The sequence below is a fragment of the Microcebus murinus genome, chromosome 2 (assembly GCF_040939455.1).
Source record: "Microcebus murinus isolate Inina chromosome 2, M.murinus_Inina_mat1.0, whole genome shotgun sequence".
In the NCBI taxonomy this organism is placed as follows: Eukaryota; Metazoa; Chordata; class Mammalia; order Primates; family Cheirogaleidae; genus Microcebus; species Microcebus murinus.
Window position 1 is genome coordinate 98,155,330 of NC_134105.1, and position 25,903 is coordinate 98,181,232.

A 25,903-nucleotide genomic window follows, 5' to 3' on the forward strand; every position below is an offset into this window, starting at 1 on the left:
GGAGTTTGACTTTGTCATGAAACATTTTATGCCTATGAGACATCCAGGTAGACATTAGTGTCCGAAGCTTGGGGAAGGTTTGAAATAGATTCTGGGAAAGAATGGGAACACTTACAAGGAAATAGGGGATCATTAGGTACGCCGGAGGCCCAGTTAAAGGTGAAGCTCTTCTGCTGAGTGGTTCCAACTCCACAACTGTGGAGCCCTGGAGGCCCCATTTGCTCCTGGAGCTTCAGCCACCAGGGGCTCAGTGTCCTTCCCATTTCCTCCTGCTTGGCCTCCACAGCAGAGTTCCATCTCACCACGCAGCAAGGTCCCTGACCTTGAAGCCTTTTACCTACACATAACCACCTTTCCTCCTTGCTTGCCTGTTAACTCCTACTTGCCTTTCTCTACTCAGATTAGGAAAAAAGTTTCTCAGAAGGTTTCCTCAACTGCTTCTGCAGCCCCTGCCAGGTGGAGCTAGAGGTTTCTTCTCTGTCTCCAAATAGCTCCCATGTACCTTATCACAGCACTAAACACACTGCATTGTAATCACCGAGTTACTTATCTGCCTCTCCCCCTGGACTGAAACAAATTGAGGGTGGAAATATTCACCCTTGTATTGAGTACTACTTAGTAGGTGGCTCAATAAATATCTATGAAATTGAGATAGAACTTTAGTCCAAAACCAACAAAATCCTACAGGGTCATGATGGCCCCAGAATGTGTCACATGCAGGTGCTTCTGACCTTAGAATTGAGCCCCCAATAGAGAAATGGTCCATTGGTCTCATCATTATACCCTTTTTCCTTTCAGGAAGAGACCTTAATATATGTACAGGAGGGAGATACCCTTACCTTACGTTAAAGTACATTAACCCTTGCCCACCCTGCTCCCCAATCACACAAACCTGGAGGCGTTGTATAAAGGCATTTTATTTAAAAATCGACACATCCTGCTTGTATAAATCAGTCACTCTTCATCTCCAAGTTCCACTGCTTGTGCTTGGGAGCAGAGTGTGTGGTATTTTTCTGGGCTTAAGGTGTAAACTGACATGGCATTCAGGAACTTATCCAGCGGACACAGCCCATCAGGGCAACCTCGCGGCACCTGCTCCTGCGGAAGAGACATCACTCAGCAGGGCCACCGAGGACGTCATCTTTCTGCTGTTTTCAGATGAACCCAGAGGCCTGAGAGGCTCTGACCCAAGTGGTATGTGTGTGCAAACATTAACAGCCAGGAAAGCCCCACTACCTGGTCATCTTCCATAATAAAAGCAATATGCTCTGCTTATAAAAGGCCTCTAAGAAATGTTTGTTGAATTGACTGGGCAGACACAGTCAAGGTACAAGTCCTGGACACAGCCCTGACAAGCAGTCAAGGCACCCAGGGTGCTGATGTTACACATCATCTCCCCAAAACACCATCGTTAATTTTCAAAACAGGCCTCACAGTCAGGATGTTACATCTGGGCAGAGACACTCAGGAGAAGAGAAGGAGGGTGGCCCTGTTCCTAGAAGGAGTCTACAATGGAACTGGGATGAAACCCAAGTTCCACCCTGGCACCATATGCCAAGTTCTTCCCTATACCTAGACAGCCGTGAGTCACCCTACAGGGTTCAGAGAGCTGACTAGACCACCAGAGACTCCACTGGGCCTGAGGATGGAGACCTGGTGCCAAACCAGATGGGGGGGGGGCTGGGGGGAGGGTGCCTAGCCACCCCAATCCTACCTCTGCGGTCTTACCTCCCCATGGTAATAGAGCTGCACAAACCACTCCTTAGATTCCTGGTGCTGGTAGAGTTCCATAGTCAGATCAACAGCAAACGGTGGCCATTTGTGGTCAAATATCCCCAGGGTGAGTAAGAGAGGCATGAGAGTCACATCATGAGCCGCATAGAGGTACAGCTTTCTGCAAGGAAGAAACGGTTCTCTATAATTCTTTGCTTCAGGACTCTGGAGGCCAGGACACTGCCTGTCTTCTTTGAGTAAGGAACAACACTTGCCTCAGAAACCAGGTGATATCTAGAAACCAGGTGATATCTAGAAATCAGGTGAGCCTGGTATAAACTCCTTTGAAGTAGATGGTGGGGAGAACCCTGATTCCCACTCTTCATGTCTTCATGAGGAGGGTCCCCACTGAAGCAACTCTCCTGGCCTCTGCCTTCCCAGCCCCTCACTCACTCCTCCCCTGGTGAGTTTCAGTGTATGGCTTAGGCACCACCTCTCTTCTCTCTTTAGATCCCTCTAGCCTTTGGCAAATGCCTCGCCTACTTTCAGCCACGTGACAAGTTTAGTAGGGCAAGCTCTGTTCCTTGTTGGGGAAGCTTGCAGTTCGGGGGGAATTAAGTTCATTCAAAAGATTATTAATAAGCCTGTTTGGCCCTGAAAACATTCTCCAAATGACTTTAATCATTAATAAAGGTGTCATTTTCATCTACGTCTGCCTGACACCAGTATCTATGTCTTAGGAAGGATCAAGTATATTATTTGTTGACTCTAAACCTAGATGACTAGTACTGGATCCTGTAGTATTCTACAGATACAAGGCATAGCAAGGACTATGAAGGGACTGTGAAGGAGAGGGAAGGACGTTCATATGATTTGCCATTATAAATCTTGGCCCCAAATTCCTGAATGTTCTGGTTTCAACTCACTGTCCACCATGCCCCCTCTTATGCTCATTGTGAGTTTCTAGCTATGTGCAATCTCTCTCTCAAGAAGGCAGCCTTACAACAGTGCTTCTCCAACATTAGGGTGTATACACATCACCTGGGATCTTCTTAAAATGCAGATGCTGATTCAGTAGATCAGGCTGGGTCCTGAGAATCTAACAAGTTCTTAGGCGATGGTGAAGCTGTTTATCTTCAGACCACATTTTGCTTAGCAAGTGCCTAGTCCTAGGACATATAACATTCCAAATCTGGGGTTCCAATCTAGGGTTCCCAGCCACAGAACTGGCAATGGAGGCTTATGAGCCACTTTCAACATTTTAAGATGCCTAATGGATATGACACCTCTGTGCATTCAATGAAAGTGTTCAAACTAGACAATCTAGTAAGCAGTTATCTTTGTTTGGGACTATTATAATAGGAAATCAGTGTGATATCATATCACAGTGTGTATCAGTGGCTACACTATTTGAAACATGTCCAATTAGTTGAAAAAATAGAAAAATTAATTTAGGATTTTTTGCTAAAATAAAATCTTCAAAACATAGTAGGAGGGGAGCAGTAAGAAGGGTAAAAATGGTTGTGATCCTCTTTGGAATTCATGGCCTCTTAAAAATCTACCTTTAGTCACTGATATACTGCTTCTTGTCCCCCTCAGATTTGGGTTCCCTCCCTGCAGCCAGAAGTCCCCATGGCCCTCAGCTGCACATAGAAGAGTTGCTGTGCCAGGCACCTGATCTTGCTGGGTGGAGTGGCAGGGTCCACAGCTTTCAGCAGGTTGCTCTCCAGGATGTGGAGGAATGGGCCTACTGCCATCTGAAGACTTTCCCTGTGAAGAGTGAACAACATTTAAGCACCCAGAGGGCACTCAGCACTCAGGGGACATAGCTGGTGGTGCCCCCTAGGACCTCAGGAGCTCAATCAGACAGAGCTGAGAGAAAGACAAGTAATGCACAAGGGATAGCCATAAGCAGGAAGGAGAGAAATGGCTGTGGGTGAAGTCTGAGGGTTCTCTGTGAACAAAGTCTTCCAACAACAAAAGCACCAGGATATACAACTGAGATGGGAGGGGCTGGAGGAGTAGGAGAGGGGCAACCCACAGAAGTTATGAAGAACTAGGCCTTGAGAAATAAAAGAACAAAGCTGTGAAAGATAGGGAGTAATGATTTCTAGAAATTCCAGAAGACCCTTAGAAAAATGGTCAGAAGGAAGCACATCCTAAATTATGTGTGCCTGCCCGCCTGCCTTCTTTTGGAATTTAGACCATAAGAACATTTCTTATTTATGTCTTATATATTTCACTTAACAAGAAGTTCAGCGGTAGTGCCCCCAGGGTTGGCTCTGTGGCTCCATCATTTTCTTTCTCAGGCATGTCACCTCATGGTCATAAGGTGACTACTGCAACTCAAAGCACATCCACTCACATTAGTGAACAAAGCAGGAAGATTAGGGCTGGCAAGTGCAAAAAGGCTTTGTTTTTTTGACTCTCATTTTTATCAAAGGAAAAAAAAAATACCTCTCCTAGAATTCCCAGAACCCAATCATTGATGAAACGGAATAAGGTTGCAATGATTGGCTTAGACTGATCTTTATTCATAGTGATTGGGTAAATTGCAACCTTTACAAATCAAAGAATGTTGCAGCAATGGATGAAGAGTAGGCAACCAACATAGTATGCAACATATATTTTCTAGAAGAATGTATACGAGCAAAGCCAAGTTGGACAGTCTTGTGAGGTTGTAACCATTTGTCCTTGAAGAAACAGCAGTTTTATAAAACCAGGGCTAATTCAAATAGATAGGACAGTGGATAAGGTCTTGTTTAAAACAATTTAAACCAGGAGAAAGGAAACTATGGCATGGGCCAAATCCAACATGCCTGCTTTTGTAAGAAGAGTTTTACTGGAACACAGCCTTGCATATTTGTTTGCATGTTGTCTATGGTTGCTTCATGTTATAAGGGCAGAGATGAACAGTTGCAACAGAAATTATATGGCTCACACAGCCTGAAAGTTTTACTAAATATGTGTGTTTTTGGAGGGGAGGGCAGTGACAATTGAGGTCTGGGAAGGCCACTTCATGAACAGAAAAAGGAACCTGGCAAGTCCGAGCAAGTGGCAGTAAGCTGCATGGCTTGGTGAGAGCCTTCTGGATGACCTAGGCTCGTGCACAAATAGACATGGAAGGAATGCAGCCAGAGGCTCTTATTTTTATGCAATCAACTGTACAAATTCTTAAAAAAATGTTAAGATGTCTTCCCCTCCCACTTGTCTTTCCCAGGACTATTCCTCCACTTCCTATCTACCTCCTACCAGCTACCTTCCCACGTCACCTAGTCCAAGAGCAAGTTGAATGCTCTTAATCAGAAAAAGGTGTCTTCCGAAATTTGGTAAGAGGGAAACTTTCCACTCTGGTACTCAGGAAATAGGCCTGATAGAAACAGAACCCTAAGTACTGGTAATATAGAGAAAACACAGGATTGGTAGTCAGAGGACCTGGGTCCAAGTTCTGGCTCTGCCACTTGACAGCTGGGCCCAGTCCAGGTAGCCAGTATCTCCCAGCTCCAGTTTCTTTATCTATAAAGCCAGGCATAATGCCACCTAACTCACAGTGTGAACGTGAAAATGATTTATAAATTGTAAAGTGTTGAATGAAGTGAGAAATAATTATTCTTTCTTCAGCTCCTCTTGCCCAAAACCTTTAAACATTAAAGCAAAAGGAAAAAGTGAATGACTGACAGAAGTCAGAAGGGTGGTGTTTCCTCGTTGTGTATGACAGGGAATAGATTCACTAAGTCACCAGTCCCCGCTGCAGAATGTAAGGACCTAGGCCTGCTAGTAGGCAGAAGGGGGTCGTTTTAGCCTCCTTGCACACAGAGACACCAGCTGGCAGGTGTGAGTGGGTCTGATGAACTCCTCTTCCCACACACTTGGAAGTCTGACCAAGCGTGACTTCATGCCAGCAGCCAGGGGCTCCTCACCTGTCTTCCCTTTGCAGGACGTACAAGGCTGTGTCCACAGCTCTCTGTTCAATCAACCATGCAAATCTCTTCAGCGTGGGGCAGCTTGGGAGTCTATGCACCTGAAAAGGCCACAGGTATAGTATTAGATGGAAATGCTTCTCACCTACTGATGCTGGCAGCTGATCAGCTTCCATGGAGCCTGCAGGGGACAGTCTTCTTCTGGGGAATGCCTTAGCCCAAGAAGCTATGTCCACAAGGCTCTTCTGAAGCTATTACTAGAGACATGAAGGCCAAGAAAAAATTTTTCTCTCTTTCTGATGGTTCCCCATTCACTCTAAAATGAAAAACATTTAAATTTTTTAAACTTAAAATACAAAAACAAAAATATATATAAACTTAAAATATAAAGATGAATAAAATACAAGGCAAGGAATTCATAGATTTCCATTTAGCCTTCCTTTTCCCCAAAATGACTTCTAAAAAGTATGCCAGACAAATACTTTATATTAACTCTTGCCTTATAACCTTAAACCTCTGTTACACATAAGCTCAAGGTACATTTCTGCCTTCGGGGCACACTATCATTTTCACAAGAGAAGGAAGGATAATCCTATACTGCCTTTGGGTGTCCAAATGGGTATCCAATTTCTGATTCTAGAGAAACGTTTCCCATTGTGTAGTCTGCTTTATGCATTTATTACATAAAAAAACATTCTAGTGGCTAAATAAGTTTGAGGAAAACAGACTTAAAGATTAACCAGCTTTGGCTGGGCACAGTGGTTCATGCCTGTAACCCTAGCACTTTGGGGGGCCCAGGTGGGAGGATTGGTTGAGGCCAGGAGTTCGAGATCAGCCTGGGCAACACAGCAAGACCCCATCTCAACAAAAAAATTAAAAAATTAGCTGGATGTTGTTGAACATGCCTATGGTCCCAGCTACTTGGGAGGCTAAAGCCTTCCAAGTAGGCTGAAGATAACTTGAGCCTATCAATTCGAGGTTACAGTGAACTATGACCACGCCACTGTACTCCATTCCAGCCTGGGTGACAAAGCAAGACCAAGTCTCTAAAAAATAAAAACAAAAAAGGACATTAAGCAGCTTTCTTTCTTTTTTTTTTTTCCTTGAGACAGTGTCTTGCTCTGTCCCCCTGGCTAGAGTGCAAAGGTATCATCATAAGCTCACTGCAACCTCAAACTCCTGGGCTCAGGAGATCCTCCAGCCTAAGCCTCCCAAGTAGCTGGGACTACAGGTACCTACCACCATGCATGGCTAATTTTTTTCTATTTTTAGTAGAGACAGTCTCTTACTGTTGCTCAGTCTGGTCTCAAACTCCTGAGCTCAAGTAATCCTCTTGCCTCCGTCTCCCAGAGTGCTAGGATTACAGGTATGAGCAACCACACCTGGCCTAACCAGCTTTCTTTACTATACACTTCCAGATTTTTAAGATATGCTGATGTACATATAAACTCTCCAAAAAGTTATATAATAAATAGGGATTCCAAACTTTTTAGAACCTACCTATCCCTTCCTACCCATCACCCACCCCACCCCTGCCTACCCAAACATATAACTCACATATTGGGTATTCTGGGGAATCTGCTTCAGAAACTCTGATCTGGAGTTAAATGTGAGTGAAGATTGCTCCCAGTTTGCTCCCTGCCCCTCAGTCCCCACAGCCGTTCCATCTGGAGGTCCTAGCATAGTTACCTCCAAACCAGGAGGGTCCCACTACTTCTCTCCACCCAGTTCTACCTCAGGAGCCAGTTCATCCAGGTGTCTGTCCCAGGCTCCCCAACCCCAGGGCCTGGGGAAGACAGTCACCCCACCTGCTCAGCAACCATGTTGTCCAGGAGCATGAGGAAATCCACGTGGTCAGCATTGTCAATACCCATCCCCTCCTTCACCTTTTTCAAATCCTCTGAGATTCCTGGCTGCAAATAGGCAGTCCGTTTCCGGCCTCTGATAAAAATAAAAAGTAATGCCTTATATTGTATGGTGATTAACAGTTTATAAAGTATGCTTCATTCAACATTTGGGATCTCATTTAATCCCCACAACAACCCAGTGGAATTAGCTGGTATTATTCCGGTTTTACAGATGAGTAAACTAAGGCTCCATGAGGAGAAATGACTTGTAAGTTAGCAAGTACCACAGTTGGAATAAAAGGCTGGAATTTCCAAATCCCACTCTAGTATTTCTATTATATTAAAAATGATACAAGCATGTCCCAGGTCTGTCTTTTATGGAATACACATTACATAGTCTTAGTGTAGCCCAGAAATACCTGAGAACTGAAAACTGTCATCAGCCCAAATCAATCTATCCTACACGACAGCATGTTGGTAAGAGAAGGGAGAAAACACTCTGTGTTTTCCTGTGTTTGTACACCTGGATTTGCAGGTCCATGATGGGCTCGATCATATTTTATTTAACCTATTGGTTCCTTCATCTGCCCCACTTGAGAGTCCAGGGTTGTCAGGAGGATGCTTTGCAAACAGCAAAGGATACTTGTGGCTATATATGCCATCTGTCTAGCCCTGCATGTGGCTTTCCCAGGCTTTCTGTGCCTGCATCATGAGCCTGCCACTGTGAGCAAGAGCTTCTTCACTTCCTGGACAGCTGTCATCAGACCTGAGTGTAGTTCGATCCCTCCTATCCTTTATCCACCAGTGGGGTGAGTCTGGGCAGTCCCTCAGTACAGGCAGAGTCCTGCCAGCAAAGGCGATAGAAGGCTGTCCCCCACTGGTAAGCAAGGGTCTAGGGACAGTTACCTGGTCTTCTGCCTCAGGCTCCAGCAGTTTTGGTAGTTGGGGTACAAGACTTCAGAGCTTGCCTCATCAGTGTGGATGATGATGGGTCCTGAAAGGAAGGCAGGAAGCACAGGCAGGAAAAGGCCTCAGTTTCTTCTTCCCAACACCTCCACCACTTCTTCCTCCCTTTGTCTACAGAGATGGAGCTGCTCCAAGAGGCAGATTATTCAAGTTACTACTTAAGGACAGTGAATGCCTTCAACATGCCCTGGCCCTGCCAACAGGAGCTTTCCTATGGTATGAGTAATGGAAAGAGCAAGTAGCAGCCTTGTTCTGTCTAGCACAAGCCCTCCTATTGGGCTACAAATAGACTAGAGCAGGTACAGACCTGGATGAAACTGGTACTTCCCTGACCCCTTCTAAAAAAATTCTCTGCCTCAAAGCACCACTAGCACGTGGGCATTCTAATAAAGAATGACTTTATGAGAACAAAGTTACTTTCTTGCTTCTCGAAGTCCAATTCTGCAGGCCAATATGGCGATTTACCACATGATAAACTGAGAATGAATTGCCAGGAACCAAAGACTAGTGTACAAACAATGTTTCTTATATACCTCACAGCAGCTCACTGCTGCTCAGAGCTCCTAAGAACCTTTATTCCCTCCTGTCAATGCCCAAAGAATGCCATGCTTTGCTCTGTGCCAAGTGCCTATGGCAAGGTTCTCTTTCCACACTACTCAGGCCTAATGGCAAAAGCAGCAGCTCTCATCAGCAGCAATTGGAATTCACTGAGGTCAATTCACAGAGTGATTAGGTGAATCTAAGTCCCAAAGAGCTATTTATTCCACCCAAAATTATTGAGTCAGAACCCTAGGACTTTAAAAGTAGTCTATGGTAACTTCACTAGAATATTGCATGTCTTCACAATGCAGACATACTTCGTTGGTCTGGACAGAAGAAGGAAATCAGACTAAAACTCGGAAAAGTTTAGTCCTCAATCCACAACTAACCAGCAGGGTCACCTTGGGAAGTGACCATTCTCTGGGACTCATTTGAAAATCAAAGGTATGTGACTATACCAGTAATTTTCAATTGTTTTTCTAAAGCAGTGGAACCTCCCCCCTCACTATTATATGAAGTAATAAAAGAAAAAGGGCTGATGGCTGCAAAGTGGGAGTCCAAAGCATAGCACACTTGCTTGTCCCATCCTCCTCCTTTCCTGTAGTTTCAGAGACCCCTATGGAGAATCCTAGGGTTCTGCAGGACATGTTGTGAAATGAATACACCAAATGATCACAGGCCCTCCCCAGATACACTGTCCTCAGAGAAACAGTCAAGCATAAAAGTGAAGAGTATGGATCCTGAAACCAGACTGCCAGAGTTTGAATCCCAGTTCCACCATTTACCAGCCTGTGTCCCCGGGCAAATCATTTAGCCTCTGTGTGTCTTAGTTCTCCTACCTGTAAAAGGGAATAATGGTACCTACCTCATAGGGTTATTACAAGAATTAAACAAGTTAATATATGCAGAGTTCTTAGAATAATAAATGTGTGGCAAATTCAGTTGGCCCTCCATACCCTTGGATTACACATCCATGAATGCAACCAATCGTGAATCAAAAATGCTGAAGAAAAAAACAATAAAAAGTAACAATACAACAATAAAAATACAAATTTTAAAAGTACAGTATGACAGTTATTTACATTGTATTAGGTATTATTGTATAAGTAATCTAGAGATGATTTAAAGTGTATGAGAGGATGTGTGTGGGTTATATGCAAATACCACACCATTTTACACAAGGGACTTAAGTATCCAAAGATTGTTATCCATGGGGGGAGGAGTCCTGGAACCAACCTCCTGAGGATACCAGGGATAACTGTACTAAGTCCTTGAAGTGTTATAATAACAATAAATATTATTTGAGCCTCTAATGTAACACCAACAACACTATAAACCTCTAATATTTCCATCTGGAGTCTGATATTGATGTCTAGATAGTAGACATACAGTTTATGATAAATAAGGCACACTTGGGTAGAAACTCAAATATATTTTGAATAAATAACTGACAAAATGGGGAAGAACAACAATCTCCAGCTTCCCCCACAGCCGGATTCTCTGTAGCTTTACCCAGAAGCCTCTAGGGTTCTCTAGGATTTAAATCCTAAAACCGTATCCCAAAGTTGCACCACTTCCATTAATGGTGGCATCTTCTGGGATTCTTTGGTCTGTTTAAGTCCCTTAATACTGGGAAAGGCATGGCAATAGCTGTGACAGAAGTCAAATTGGAGTCCCAATACCTCTGAGTCCAGTGCAAGGAGCTGTGACCCAGACAGCCACACCTGCGACCAGAAATGATACTACTTCCTTTCCTGCTGGAAACCTAAGGCATCCTCAGTCTAGCATCTCCCTGTGGATAAGGCTGCCACCAAGAAACTTCTTTCCTTCTCAGTCAGTCTTTTTGTGTTTCTAAGAAGAGGCTATTTGGCTTTTAGAAACTGAGCAAGTGAAAGCTTTAGGAAGATCAGGCATTGTGGATTACTCCTGAATTCAAGGGCTCCCAAGAAGTAAGGGGAGCCTGTCTTGTTTGTTTCATGTTACCTAGACATATACTGTTTGTGTGCAGCAGTCAACTTCAGCCAGAATTAGCAACAGTACCCAACCCATCTGGGGGCAAGACTAGCCTCCTCTTTCCTGAAGGTTCTATTATCTTACATATTTCTTAAAGGTTTGACAGAAATTTTGCTTCTATTTGAGATACTGCCAAAGAAGCTAAACAAAATAACAAGAACCTTTGCCTCATGGCACCATTTTAGTGAGGGCATGGTGATCTGAAATTTAGACCAATGATTAAATGTAAATTTGAATCAATTACAAATGATAAAATGCAACTTCATTGATGGCCAAAGGTCGTAAATATATGGATCCACAAGGGAGAACAATTAATGCAGTTCTTGGGGTTGAAAAGGCTGGGAACCACTGACTGCAATCATTCACTGGTTGGATATGCCAAAACCCAAACTCAATTGACTTTATCAATGAGGAAAGGCTGGACAGAATACTGTTCATACCATCTGGGTCATGCTGCAGATTGTCACCAAGATCAAAACAGTAGCAGCAGTCTCAGATCCCACCTAAGTCTCCCTCCTGCCCTTCTTTCTTGACAGCAGTGTCTGACCTACGCAAAAAGCCCCCTGTCTTGTTCACAAGGCCTGGTTAGGACTTCCATGTGCAGCTTGTGTAGAAGCTCGAGAGAGAAGCCAGGAGCAGAGGCCTGTTACAGCAGCTGATGCACTGCTGCTGATGTTGAGGGCAGGCTGGTAAGGACAGAACTTCAGGCCAGACAGGAAAGGACCCACCAGAATAGGTGCACCATGGAAGTCACAGGTATAGGAGAAAAGAGACCAAGTGAATAGGCACCAAAAGAGAGAGAGGAGCTTTGGAAGTGAGAAGAGCAAGTGCCTGGGACAGGGATTGACGTCTAGACCCCAAACACAAACCTTCTTTCTGACATTGGAAAAGTCCTGCCAGCAAACAACGGGTAGACTCCAGATTCCGATATATGTTAGTGGAACGAACACTGAAAAAAAATTAAAAGTAGAGACACTCATAAAAGGAACATTTAGTTATATATACTCTACCTTATTTCACAGAGTAGCTGGGTCTTTCAAAACTGTATAAGGGGACCTATGGGGCTAGGAAGAATTCTTTACCTCCTCGGGGATGGCTGCCCCTGAGAGACTCGAAGACTAATGAATATGACCTCCATTGACCACCTGTTCACAGGATCCTGTGACATAAGGGTAACTGCATCATAACAAGTTGTCCCCCAAACTACCTTGGATGAGAATGAGAACCATCTAGGAGGTTAGGACAGGTTTCCACTTGCTCGAGACCTTAAATTGTATACAATACCCTTTTTCAAGTGACTCACAAGACCTCCTGTGGGTTGAATGTTGGTGAGAGAAAGGGGATCTTCTCGACATAGTTCTTCCTCAGTCTCTCTCCCAGTGCAAACATCTGCTGCATGCCCACTTTGGTCAGCTGCCCAGCAAACATGCCCCCCTAAAGTGGGGAAGAAAGACAGAGAAGACTGAAAACACCTAATAGTCTGCTGAATGCAGCCCCAAGAAAATCGTGGAAGCTTTGCAATGAGCTCCCCAGGGCAAGGAAGCATTGCTCACCTTCAGGGTGGTCCCATGGTATAGAGAGTCGTAAGGAGAATATGGTTTCGGGCCACCAGCTAGATTGGTGACTGTGTAATCAATCTGAGTTTGGGGTGGGACCTCTAATAGCTGGGGATTCCACTCTACCTGTTGTGACCATAAAAAACAACACATGGTTAAAAAAGCTTCTTGAAACTTATAGCATTAACATCCAGCAGCACTCAGAACACAAGGCTGGAATTGCTCTGACATGAGACCGGTAACCTTCCCATGGGAAGGAAGGAAAGGAACTTTAGCTCCAATTAAGGGAAGAAAAGATGATGAGTTATTATTGCAGGTGTCCTTAGCCCAAGTCCTGCTATTGCTACACAAGCAATCACTGTTAAGGGGCTTCTCTGGCACTAAGCCCACCATGAAGTAACAGGGAGAAGTGGCCAGAATGGCTGGCACACAAATTCATTCATTCATTGGTGAATGAATGAAATATGATCTTAGTGACCATACTTGTAAGATCAATCTGCAGGTTTCTATGCCCTATTCCCCCCTTAAGGATTCTACTTAATGTCCCTTGTAACTACCACATATTTCCCCTACTTTCACACAATTTCAAAAACAACCAGCTGCCATCTAAGAGGACTACTTCTTTATCATCTTTCTTTATTCCTTGCAATCTGACTCCTTCCCCAGTTGTATTGTAATGGTTTTCAAAACATCAAAGTGGCCACAGGTTTTAGAGCTCCAACCGCCCAATCTCTCTGGATGCTACCACAGTTCTCCTAGGCTCCAAAACTCAAACGCCTGGCTCCCTGCTGCCCCACCATGCCCACACCAAGCTCTGTTGAGTACTGGCTAGAAAAAAGTTATCCCAATGGCCCTTTCATTATCTTTCTGTCAGAGTATAAACCTTATCACTGTAGGCAAAAGCCTGTGATAGACTCCTCCCTTCTACCCCCATAATCCATACATATATAACCCCCTAATTAATATTTTTGGAAAAACTATTTTGTATTACATTAAAAAATGTATTTTATTTTATTTTTAATTTAAAATAGTAATTTTATATACCTATGAGGTACAAAGTGATGTTTGGATATGTTTACATTGTGGAATGACTAATATAAACTAATTTATAAATCTATCACCTCACATACTTATTTTTATGTAGTGAAAACATTTAAAATCTAGTTTTTTAGTAATATAGGCATATATCATTTTATCACACTTTGCAGATATTGCATTTTTTACAAATTGAAGGTTTGTGGCAACCCTGCATCAAGCAAGTCTATCAGTGCCATTTTCCCAGAAGCATGTGCTCATTTCTTGTCCCTGTGTCACATTTTGGTAATTCTCACATTACTTCAAACTTTTTCATTATTATTACATCTCTTATGGTGATCTGTGAACAATGATCTTTGATGATACTATTGTAATTGTTTTGGGGCACCATGAACTGTGCCCATATAAGACAGTAAACTTAATAAATATTCTATGTGTTCTGACTGCTCCTCCAATCAGCCATTCCCTCCTTGCTCTCCCTCTCTTCAGGTCTCTCTATTTCCTGAGACACACAATATTGAAACTAGGCCAAGTAATAATCCTACAATGGCCTCTAAGCATTCAAGTAAAAGGAAGAGTTGCACATTTCTCACTCTAAATCAAAGCTACAAGTGATAAAGCTGAGTTGAGGAAGGTATGTTGAAAGCCGAGATAGGCTGAACACTAGGCTTTTTGTGCCAAAGAGTTAGCCAAGTTGTGAATGCAACGGAAAAGTTTTTGAAGGAAATTAAAAGTGCTACTCTGCTTTGGATGGAGGCTTTTACTGACTGGTAGTTCCTTGAGAAAAAGCAGCTCTTAGTCACAAGGTTCCCTGGCTAAAATAAAGAGATCCATCCATCTGAGCTCCAGAAGAGAAAAAATGGGGACTACCAGCTGCCTGCCGCAAGGTTCAAGCTGCCTGGTTAGGCTGTCAAACCAGGTTGAGAGTTCTGCAGGCGGCGTGGGCCCAGGCATACAGTGGCCTCTCTGAACCAGCTTCAGGTATGACGTGTACTGTGCACAGGAATCAGAACTAAGGAAATAGAAAAATAAGGGAGAGGGAGTGGAAATGACTGAGTCAGAAAGCAACCGCCCTGGACCTGGGACTGGACGCCTGACTCCTGGAGTCTGCTCAGCCTCCAGCCCCCTCAGGACTTGGACTCTACAGCATCGCTGCGATCCCTTCCAGATGATAAGCCCTAAGTTTTTTTAAAGTAGAAACATAGATTTATTTCTTTGCATTCCCTATCATATTGGGACAGTTTCTCCAGGGCTGGGAAGTAGGTGTTTATTGTGAAACTGGTAAGTACTCCGTGTTTTTCGTAAGATTGGTGAAAGCAATGAGAGCTGGGGCATATGTCAGATTCACTATCTGCAAACCACCTTCTCAACGTTTTACTGTTCTCACTCCCAGAAACTCTTTTTTTTTTTTTTTTTTTTTTTGAGACAGAGTCTCACTTTGTTGCCCAGGCTAGAGTGAGTGCCGTGGCGTTAGCCTAGCTCACAGCAACCTCAATCTCCTGGGCTCGAGCGATCCTTCTGCCTCAGCCTCCCGAGTAGCTGGGACTACAGGCATGCGCCACCATGCCCGGCTAATTTTTTATATATATATCAGTTGGCCAATTAATTTCTTTCTATTTATAGTAGAGACGGGGTCTTGCTCTTGCTCAGGCTGGTTTTGAACTCCTGACCTTGAGCAATCCGCCCGTCTCGGCCTCCCAAGAGCTAGGATTACAGGCGTGAGCCACCGCGCCCGGCCCCAGAAACTCTTATTCGAGCTAGACTTTTGGAAGTAAGGTGTGCATTAAGGTAATTTATCAAAAATCAAAAATATAAAAGTGCTACTCCAGGGAAAACACCAAATAATAAGAAAGTGAAACAGCCTTATTGCTAACATAGTGAAAGTTTTAGTGGTCTGAATAGAAGATCAAACCAGCCACAACATTCCCTTAAGCCAAGCCTAATCCACAGCAAGGCCCTAACTCTCTTCAACTCTATAAAGTCTGAGAGAGGTGAGAGAGTGGCAGAAGAAAAGTTGGAAGCTACCAGATGTTGGTTCATGAAATTTAAGGAACAAAAACATAAAAGTACAAGGTGAAGGAGCAAGTTCTGATGTAGAAGCTGCAGCAAGTTATCCAAAGAGCTAGCTAAGAACACTGATGAAGGTAGTTCCCTAAACAACAGATTTTCAATTTAGATGCAGCAGCCTATATTGGAAGAAGATGCCATCTGGGACTTTCAAAGCTAGAGAGAAGGAATCAATGCTTGACTTCAAAGCTTTAAAGGACAGGTTGCCTCTCTTGTCAGGGGTTAATACAGCTGGTGACTTTAAGTTGATGCAAATGCTCATTTACCATTCTAAAATCCTAGGGCCATTAAGAATGTACTCTACCTGTGCTCTATAAATGTAATGACAAAGCCTGGATGACAGCACATCTGTTGACAGCATGGTTTACTATTTTAAGCCCAATGTTGAGACCTGCTGCTCAAAAAACATAAAAAGATTCCTTTCAAAATATTACTGCTTATTGACAATGCTCCTAGTCATTTGAGAGCTCTGATGCAGATGTACAAGGAGATTTATGTTGTTTTCATGCCCAGTAACACAACATCCATTCTGCAGCCCATGGATTAAGGAGTCATTTTGACTTTCAAGTCTTATTATGTAGGAAATATATTTTGTAAGGCTATAACTGCCATAGATAGTGATTCCTCTGATGGATTTGAGCAAAGTAAATTGAAAACATTCTGGAAAAGATTCACCATTCTAGATACCGTTAAGAACATTTGTGATTCATGGGAGGAGATCAAAATATCAACCTTAACAGGAGTTTAGAAGTCAATTCCAACTCTCATGGATGACTTTGAGGAGTTTAAGAATTTGGTGGAGGAAGTAAGTGCACATGTGGTAGAAATAGCATGACAACTAAAATTAGAACTGGAGCCTGAAGATGTGGCTGAATTACTACAACCTCATGATAAAACTTGAATGGCTAAGGAGTTGCTTCTTATGAATGAACAAAGAAAGTGGTTTCTTGAGATAGAATCTACTCCTGGTGATGATGCTGTGAACATTGTTGAAGTGACAACAAAAGATTTAGAATATTACATAAACTTAGTTGACAAAGCAGTGACAGAATTTGAGGGGATTGACTCCAATTTTGAAAGAATTTCTACTGTGGGCAAAATGCTATCAAACAGCCTCACATGCTAAAGAGATATCTTTCATGAAAGGGAGAGTCAATTGATGCAGCAAACTTCATTGCCATCTTATTGAGGAATTGCCACAACTACCCCAACCTTCAGCAGCCACCACCCTACCCTGATCAGTCAGCAGCCATCAACATCAAGGCAAGACCCTCCACCAGCAAAAAGGTTATGACTTGCTGATGGCTCAGATGATCATTAGCATTTTTAGCAATAATACCTTTTAAATTAAGGCATATACGTTGTTCTTGTAGACATAATGGTATTGCACACTTAATAGACTACAATATAGTATAAACATAACTTTGATATGCTCTGGGAAACCAAAAAATTTGTGTGACTTGCTTTATTGCAATATTCACTTTATTGCAGTGGTCTGCAACCAAACTGGCAATATCTCCTAGGTATGCCTGAATGTGTGTAATCTTAAAAAGTCAAACTCATAGAAATAGAGAATAGAATAGTGGTTATTAGAGGTTGGCAGAGAAGGGTGAGTGGGGAAAAAGGACATGTTGATCAAAGGGCACAAAATTTCAGTTAGGAGAAACAACCTTTAGCGATCTGTTGCAGAATGGTAAGTACAATAAAGAAGAATGCATTGTGTATTTCAAAATCAATTAATCTTGCTGAGCCATTTTTATCATATCAATAGCTTTTTCCTAATGTCTCAGAAGTAGGCATCTGGTCTTCAGGGACTTTTACATCTCGGCCCAGCTCCTGTACCAGCTGTACTGCTTCTCTTATTCCCTGCAACCCAGTCCCTGCCCACTGCTTCCTCTGTATCTTCTTTCATCTTGCTTCCCTTGCCTGTAGGGATTACTGTTCCTATGTGCCCATCCATTTGCTCTTCAATGTCCAAGGATAGCTCAAGTCTTACGTCCCCACCAGTGACCACTCCAGCCTTCAGTGGTTTTTCTTAATCCAAATTCCTACAGCACAAAATCAAAAGAACAATATTTAACTCAATTTTTTACTTCTTTGTTTTGTTTTAAAACTAGCATATGAAAACCTACTTTTCCATGTATCATTGTATTTATCTTTGCCCCTCCCAGAACTATCCCAGGAGAGTGTCACTGGGAGTCTCAGATTCTCTTTGCACAGAAGGGGGCCCTCCATTCTTCCAAAAGGCATTGTCTCAGTCTTATCTGCACCCAGTCTCCAACACCCAAGCCTCCCCCCAACTGGTACTGCCCTAGCTGATATCAGAAGGCTGGGTGTTCACAGAGAGACCGTCTTCCCTCTTTCACAGTTAATCATTGCTCCCTCCTTCTGATCCTTTAATTCCCCTGGATAAAGCCCTTCAAGAGCTGTCCACTGCGTGCTGGACCCACCTCCTCTCCAGCACCCCCTCACTTCTTCCCTGCCCTACACACTTAATCTCTAGCCACACAACTTGGTTTCCTAGCACCATTCTCATATATCTTGGCCATTGAACATCATGTTTCTTCTGCCTGGAATCTTCTTTTCCCTTCATCTTAAATTCTTATGGAATGAACAAGAATGAAAGACTCTTGTTCATTCTATAAGACTCAACTTAAAGGTCCCCAGAAGCCTTGACCATGTCCTTGTGCTTTCACAACAGCCTTGGTGGCTCTCTTTGGTACCCTTTACCACAGTGTATTAGGAGAGCTCCTATACTGGTCTGTCCTATTCAGCAGACTTAGCTTCTTAAGAACAGAGAGACTGGGTCATCTGTTGATCTCTGTATTCTGAATGCCCAGCCAAAGGCCTAGCACACAGGAGGTACAATTAATAGTTCCAACAATTTGTAAGAACCTGTAGAAGATACCAAACTTGAGATAACTTGACCCTGCCTTTCATGGGTTTTCAGGTTAGCAGAGAAAGCAAGCTATGACTGTAAATGAGAGCAATACCCTAACAGAAACTGAAATGTGAAGCAAGAAACTATATGAAGGCCATAGTAGTTCAAAGGCAAAACAGACCGTTTCTGGCTGGGGGATTCAGGAAGTTTCATGGAAGGAATGGCATTTGAAAGAGTATTTAGATAAGCAAAGATCTGGACTTCTGAGTAAGTGGTAGGTAGGAAGACAGGGTGGCATTCAGAATTCCAAAAATAGCTAGAAAGCTTGAGCAAAGCAGAGATGGTGAAGAATGTGTACAGCAAAAGTGGTTTGTTTTGCTTCAACTTGGGAATGGTTTGAAAACTTTTTTTTTTATTTCAGGAAATTATGGGGGTACAAACATTTTGGTTACACGTTATGACTTTGCCACATCCCAACCATGATTTGAGACGTGCCCTTCCTCCCACCCCCACAACGCTCACTACGTCCATTAGTTGTGAGTGCAAACTTTTTAATTAGTAAATGCTAAGTAAGATTTAACTTTAGATTTGTATATATAAAGGCGAAAACTGGAATTTCTCTAGTTGAAATAGGAGTGGGAACCCAGAGCCACTCAGCATCCCCCTAGTCCACAGGGTCCACAGAGTAGTTTGAAAGCTGATAGTGTATATCATAATTGGACTGGAAAGACTAGATGAAGAAAAGCCAATTTTAAGATGTCAGCAATGGTCTACATGAAAGCCTAAGGCCTCATCTATGGCAGTAGAAACAGAAGAGGTAGATGTAAGGCATTTAAGTTACACTTGGCAAGTGTAAGGGCAGCCTTGCAAAAATAATGGGAAAATACCTAATCCCACAATTTCCCCAGCAGCAGTTAAAGATCAACCCTGCGAGTTCTCTAACAGGTACCCGTTTGTACAACTCCTGAAAGGAGCTGAATAGACGGAAAAGAGATATAAATCTCTCTCATTTAAAACTGTTTTTTGAGAATCTGCTTTTACAGAGTTCCTGAGTAAACAGCAGAAGAATGAGCCTCAGCCACATCTCGAGGACAGAGTCACATCTGTGATAATCCCTTCTCCAAGGAAAGGCAGGAAGCCAACTCTTGGACTTTTGACACCCTTGCAGTTTTTGTTATCAACCTGCTTCCACTTTTGTTATCAACAGCCATCACTGTTTTTTCTTCTCTTCATCTCCTTTAAAATCAGTGAGCCACTTGGCCTCACTGGTGGCATCTCCCTTCTTTTTCTTTGGAATGCCACACCATCTCCTTGCTCTCTTTCTTCCCCCTCTTTTTCACTCTCTTTCTCTCTCTCCCCTCTAAGAAGATAAACTTTTTTTTTTTTACTTTTATATATTTGCATGAGAAATCTTTCTCCACCCACGCCATAAGCACCTATTAGGCTTTCCACCCTAAAAGAAAGTGAGTAGATAAAAGCTTTATTTGGGGGTTGTGCTGGTAGGTAAATAAGGAATAAAGAAAAAAATTACTTTGATTTTGAGCCTGTGTGCTTAAGATGACAAGGGCAATGAAGGTACTCCTTGAGTAAAACTAAGACCAAGAACAGGTGGAAAGTTGAGCACAATTTTGGACATTTTAAGTTTGAGATACCTCCTTTGTGTTCCCAGTTCTCCCAGCATATTTCTATAACTGAAATCTGTTTTGTTTCCCTCCTTCATTACATCATAAACTCCTTTAAAGAAGAGACTGAATTATTCATCCTTGTAACTCCAATGTCTGGCACATGAAGGAAAAATACAAGTTCCCCACCACTGGCTTTTAATGTTTAACAGAATTCGAGTAGGTTTCTTTTGAATTTAGAGATATAAATCAAAACAAAAAAGCTGAAACAAGTACAAAGCACAAAGGGTATTCTTAAGTAGTTCCCTTTGTGTAGATGGTGATAAGTCTTAAGACCAGTTTGAACTATTTTAAGCTGTCATAGGTGCCTTTGTACTCTTTAGTTAATTGTAATACTAAAGTCCCTGCCTAATGGAAAATACTGTGCATGCTTCACCTGTATTGCATGTAAATATATACAACGATGCAGAGAGAGAGCTCTATGTCACTTGACAAAAAGAAATTTAACTCCACAAGCAGGCAGACAGTGAGGATCTTACTCTCCAAAGAACTCCTGCCTCCTCCCAGGGGTGCATGCCTGAAGGATTCCTATCTTGACTAAGAATGAGAGCCCTATGTAAGTAACCTCTAATAAATTCACTTAATGCATCAAGCTGGATTGGTTTGGGTCATTTCTTTGGGTAAGTGGTAGGTAGAAAGAGAGAGTGGCTTTCAAAATTCCAAGAATAGTTAGAAAGCTTGAGCAAAGCAGAGATGGCGAAGAGTATGTACAGCAAAAGTGGTTTGGTTTGCTTCAACCTGGGAATGGTTTGTATTCGGCACCATCTCGGTTTGGAGGGCAGTTTTTCTACACCATTCTGGGATTTTCCTGAAACAGCACAGGGCCCGACACATAGGTCCATAGGGCCATTGAGCCTCACTAGGAAATCTCCTCCTGTTAGGCACAGTCACTAGTAGAGGACCTTTGGTGTTTCCCAGGAGACAACTCTTGAAGTGTAGGTCATGTCAAGTCTAGAGCACACGTTTTCAGAATGGATGATATATCAGTTTCATATATGGTGTCCATCCTATATACATACTTTCATTCTTGTTCCTGCTCTTCAGCTTCTGAGTCAGTGGCAAAGACTAACTTGATAATTCTACTTATTTTGTTTATACTCCACTTTAAGTAGTAACAAAGTAGATGATAACAAAACCTAAAATATACTATGACAGCCAATTCAAAGTAAGCAAGAAAGACAAAAGCAAACAAATGTAGGGACAAAAAAAAGGATGCCGTAATAAGACTATCAAAAAATGCACACCATGAAGATCCATTTACTTATAGGTAGGCCATAGATTTGGCACTAAGCTTTCTGGCTTTTATATAAAAAGAGAAATTTGAATAAACCAGCAAGCGTCGGGTAGTTTCAAGACAAAAGCAAGCCAACTGTTCAGGAGAAGCATACCATTTCTAACACTAACAGATAAATTCCTCCCAAGGGTCTTCATAAAGAGGATAGAGTAATATAATGAACATCTTTTCAGTAGTCACAGCAGTGAGTTCTGTGGGATTGTTTCTCCTAGTTCTCTCAACATAGAATGATAGCATACCGAAGCACATTTCAGGCAATTCTATACTGGGATCAATATACTACATTCTAGTAAAAGAAAAAAAATCTACATAAAAGTAAACAAAAAATCTTCCAGGTATAGATTTTATAATAAAGCAATAGTTTTAAACCTTGGGGGATCACTAGGAAATTTTTCAAAGGTTACTGATACCTGAGCCCCATCCTGGGCTAATCACATCTGGATCTTTCTTGAATGAGGCCTTCAGTTTCTAAATGCTATCCAATACAGACCATTCCAAAGCTTCACCAGAGAAGTTTTACAATGTCTGGATAACCTGGGCCAATTAAATCAGAATCTCTCAGGGGGAGACTCAGACACCGATATTTTTTAAGGCTTCCCAGTTGAGTTCAATGTTCCACCAAGGTTAAGAACCATTGATCCAGAAGAATGGATGGACTGGCACATCCTTCACCCAATGTTTCCTGAATACCACTTCTCTCAGCTGAGCTTTGGATAGACATTAAGTAACAATGATAGTGGTATTATGCTTCCCAGATTGTCTATATTATTAAATAAATAAGGATACAAACGCCTTAATCAACAGTGAAGCTGGGGTGAGTTGGACTTTATTTTATAAAAACTAAAAATCCTGCCCAGGTGGGGACCATCTATCTTACCCCTGTCTGGGGAGGAGCTCAGGGAAACCTGAAAGCAAGGTCAAATGTCTACTTTTCAAAGTACACTTGGATCTACTCTAATGATCAGAAAACATGGCCAATCAAGTTTCATAATTTTATTTCCAAAGCACAGATACCATCTTTTAGCAAGACAGGTTAAACCAACAGCCATTCAAGCCATAAGAAAACAATAACATATCTAGTTTCAACAATGCTACTTTCTGAGGATTCATGAGATAACTGAAAGAAATGACTTGTTGTCACATATGTTTATCTAAAACCAGTCAGAAATCAGGAAACATGTACCAAAGGCAATTTTAATTTTAGAATTGTTGCCAGGCAGTGCGTTCTGGGTACAATTAATAGCAGAACCAGGAAGATTAGAAAATCCCAATAACAACTTCTATCAAATTGGATCTTGAAAAGAAAACCTGAGAGAGAATATCCAGAAACAAGTTATAAGAGGCTGATGACATTTGCTCATATCCTAAATTGAAAGATAGTAGGTCCCACCCCTGGCTTTTATACACAAGACTTTATACTAAATAACCCAAGACGTTTAAAGCATCTGCCTAAAGTATGGAGAATATGAGCAGAAAGGAGAGGTGATGTGCCTTCTCTAACTGCAAAGCCAGGCCAGGGACTCAAGTGCTCCATATTTTGTGGCCACATAGATGAATGAAACTGGTATTCTAAGCTCCAATAGTCCCTTCCACCATAAAGGCAAAAGATACCCATCACACACCCTCTGGCTCAGGAGAAAGCCCTAAAAGAATATTTTTCCAGAGCCTTGAGGGACTACATATGCTGCACGTACCAGGTCTAGGCCTAGACATTCAAAGTTTTATTATCCACTACTACTGATAACTTTATCTTTAACAGGAATATATGTATATTCCTATATATTACTTCCCAGCCCTTCTTTAATAAGAATAGAGAAGAATGGGGGAGGGTGTATACATGAGAGGTTGGCTATGTGAATACAAAATCATAAGGAAAATTTAATGAGCTAATGTAAAAAGCCAAAGGGATTGAAAAAAGATTAAAGCATCAAAAGATAAAAAGTCCAGTATTAGAAAGTAGTATAGCCATAGAAAGGTTAACTAGAAACCTGGTCATAGAATTAAGTGCCTGCCAAACATATCTAGTTGTATGGGAAGTGCTTTAGAGGTTTGATTTCATGCGTGGCCAGCCTTTAAAAATGGGTTTCAGTTGTACAATGGGAAGACACACCCCTGAGGGTTTCTGGAAAGCAACTGTGATCATGAAGAGTACATCTAATAACAGCTTTGGACAACCTGTTCCACCTATCGCAGCATCAACCTAGAAGATCAACCATACAAAAGCACTCCACAGGTAAATATGACACCAAGGGGCCTGGGGATTTCAGGTTGTCTATTCCTCTTTATTACACCTTCCTGATATGAAAGGTCATATCCAGGAAGGGCAATCACTTGAAAAAACTAATTATTTGTTTATTGCTTTAGGAATAATTATCCTAACCAAACCCAGAAAGATTTTAAGATATAACTACAGACTAGCCCATTTTTAATTTTCTTCTTATCTCAAATCTCTTCCACTATAGGTTTAGAAACCTGAAATGGAAAAGGAGAACCTCGAGATACAGCATATGTTACCAAAAAGCCTTTAAGAGATCTCAAATGGTCTTCCGCAAACCCTGAGAAGAAGCTGTTGTAAAATTTGTTTCCAAAGGCATTGACCTTCTGTGATTTCAGTTAAGGTGGTTCTTGTCACAAAGGTCCCTGCAACTCCAACAAACCTTCAAAATGGTCACATAAAAGGGCACTGCACCTTTGTACTCAAGTTCACCCAGGCACTTGTTAGAAATGCTGACTCTCTGGCCCTACCCCACGCCTGCAGAATCAGAATCTGCGTTTTAACAAGATTCCCAAGCAACTTAAGAAGCGTGAAGCACTACTGGCTGAGCCATGGGGCTAATCTGGAAGTTCCGGGGCTGTCCTACACTCGGAAGGTGCGGGCGGCTGGGGGCGCCAAGCCAGCCCCTTTTGCTCAAGTTCCTACTTGAGCTACTAGCTACTACTGTTTTCCGTGCCCAGCGGGTAAAACTGGGAAGGTGTACGTTCCGGCGAAGCGCCTGGCCTGGAACACGGTCCTCGCCCCACCAGCCCCGGCCCGGCCGACCCCTCACCTGCTCCTCTTGCGGGAGCGGCTTGAGAGGACTCCGCGCCCCGTGCCGAAACACGACTTGCACCATTTTCAGCTCCAGCAGGCTGCGGTCCACGAGACGCTGGCCGTCGGCCCCCCGCAGCTCGGCCAGGGTCACCCGCCTCTGGTGGAGGCAGTACGCCAGCGAGGTCAGGACGCCCACCGGGGTCCACACGCGCATACTGAAGACACGGGTGATCATGGTGGTGGCGCCTCGGTTGCCCTTTGGGTTGCGGCTGCAGGAGGCGCACACGAGCCCTTGGCAGGCGCGGTGTCAGCGGCCGCCCTCAAGTTCACGGGAACTGTCGGGAGCGTCCATCCGGCGTCCAAACAAGCGGGGAGCTACTGAGACTCCCGGCCCTGAGGAGACCCCGAGTGGGAGCGTGAGACAAGAAGCGGAGGTGGGAGCAGCGAATACTCGCTGGAAGTTTTAACCCGGGTCAGGGTTGGTCCTGCTGCTGACTGGGCTGGGGGACGGGGGGACTGAGCTCCTTATCTTTCGCTTTCTAGAGAACCTTAAACTTGCATTTCAAGTTTGGCCTCCAGCACTCTTGAAGGGACAGGAACCAGCTCTGAGGTCCTCAGCGGCAGCGGCTCCACTGACACAGACGACTCGATTCCACTTTTCTATGAAGCAAGCTTCCACCCACCCTGGGACCTGTCCCAAGTGGACCCGCGCAGAGGAGCACGGGAAGACGAGTCTTGCGGTGACGCCTTGTCTGGAGGCTCAGAGTTGTGAGAACTACAACTCCCACAAGACTGCGCGCACCGGGGCGCCCGGGAGAGCTGGCCCGGCCCCCGCCCCCGCCCTCCCGCCACTGGCCTCGCGTCAGGTCCTGCCAGCCAGTGTTCAGCTTGCCGGGCCGCCGTTGGGTTGAGGTGAATTTGTGCGGTCAGGGAGTTTGCTAGGCAGGTGTAGGGATGAAGTGCGAGGACAGGGGTAGAATTGGGTTGCTATGGGAAGTAGTTCGAGTCTAGTTTTGAGTGTAGAAGACTTCCTTCAAGTCCTGGAAGCGTGGTTGCTGAATTAAGAGCCCAGACAATTACTCTTGGGAAGCACGGCACTAGGTACTTTATATTTGGTCTTCATTTACTATCCACCTTTTATGTTTACAAAAATTCTCAGGCATAAATCGTCGCAATCATGTAGAACCTTAAGCTTACTGGTGTGTTTACTTACATCCAGAATACTTCTTGTGAACAAATCCAGGCCTTGCCTGCAGGTGTCCCAGTCATAAAGAACCTTAGTTTACCCAGAAAAATGCCAGCCTTATCACCTGGTTTGGTTTCTGTTCAATGTACAGCCATCCCAAGCCTGTGTTCCC

The 25,903-nt window shown here is 43.2% G+C and overlaps 1 protein-coding gene across 2 annotated transcripts; it reads right to left on the reverse strand.

Moving 5' to 3' along the window:
• Positions 1–897: 897 nt before the first annotated feature.
• ACP6 (acid phosphatase 6, lysophosphatidic) lies at positions 898–25,903 on the reverse strand. Of its 2 annotated transcripts, none has more exons than XM_076000047.1 (10): positions 24,562–25,903; positions 12,553–12,681; positions 12,303–12,433; positions 11,869–11,948; positions 8,387–8,474; positions 7,520–7,574; positions 5,634–5,734; positions 3,388–3,483; positions 1,729–1,894; positions 898–1,098 (listed from the first exon to the last, which is right to left on the reverse strand). In XM_076000047.1, exons 1-10 carry the CDS (start codon positions 24,778–24,780, stop codon positions 955–957), a joined length of 1,209 nt encoding a protein of 402 aa, XP_075856162.1. In that variant the 5' UTR covers positions 24,781–25,903; the 3' UTR covers positions 898–954. The 2 variants fall into 2 exon arrangements, with proteins under 2 accessions (XP_075856162.1, XP_012617361.1); XM_012761907.2 differs by having other exon boundaries at positions 7,442–7,574; positions 24,562–25,899.

Bases quoted from the DNA above. Each gene is read 5' to 3' on its own strand.
- ACP6 (XM_012761907.2), bottom strand. From the start codon at position 24,780: ATGATCACCCGTGTCTTCAGTATGCGCGTGTGGACCCCGGTGGGCGTC. The intron at 12,682-24,561 runs GTGAGGGGTCGG...TGGTCACAACAG, and splicing joins CGCTCCCGCAAGAGGAGCAG to GTAGAGTGGAATCCCCAGCT. The intron at 1,895-3,387 runs GTGCCTGGCACA...TCTTCCTTGCAG, and splicing joins ACTCCACCCAGCAAGATCAG to AAAGCTGTACCTCTATGCGG.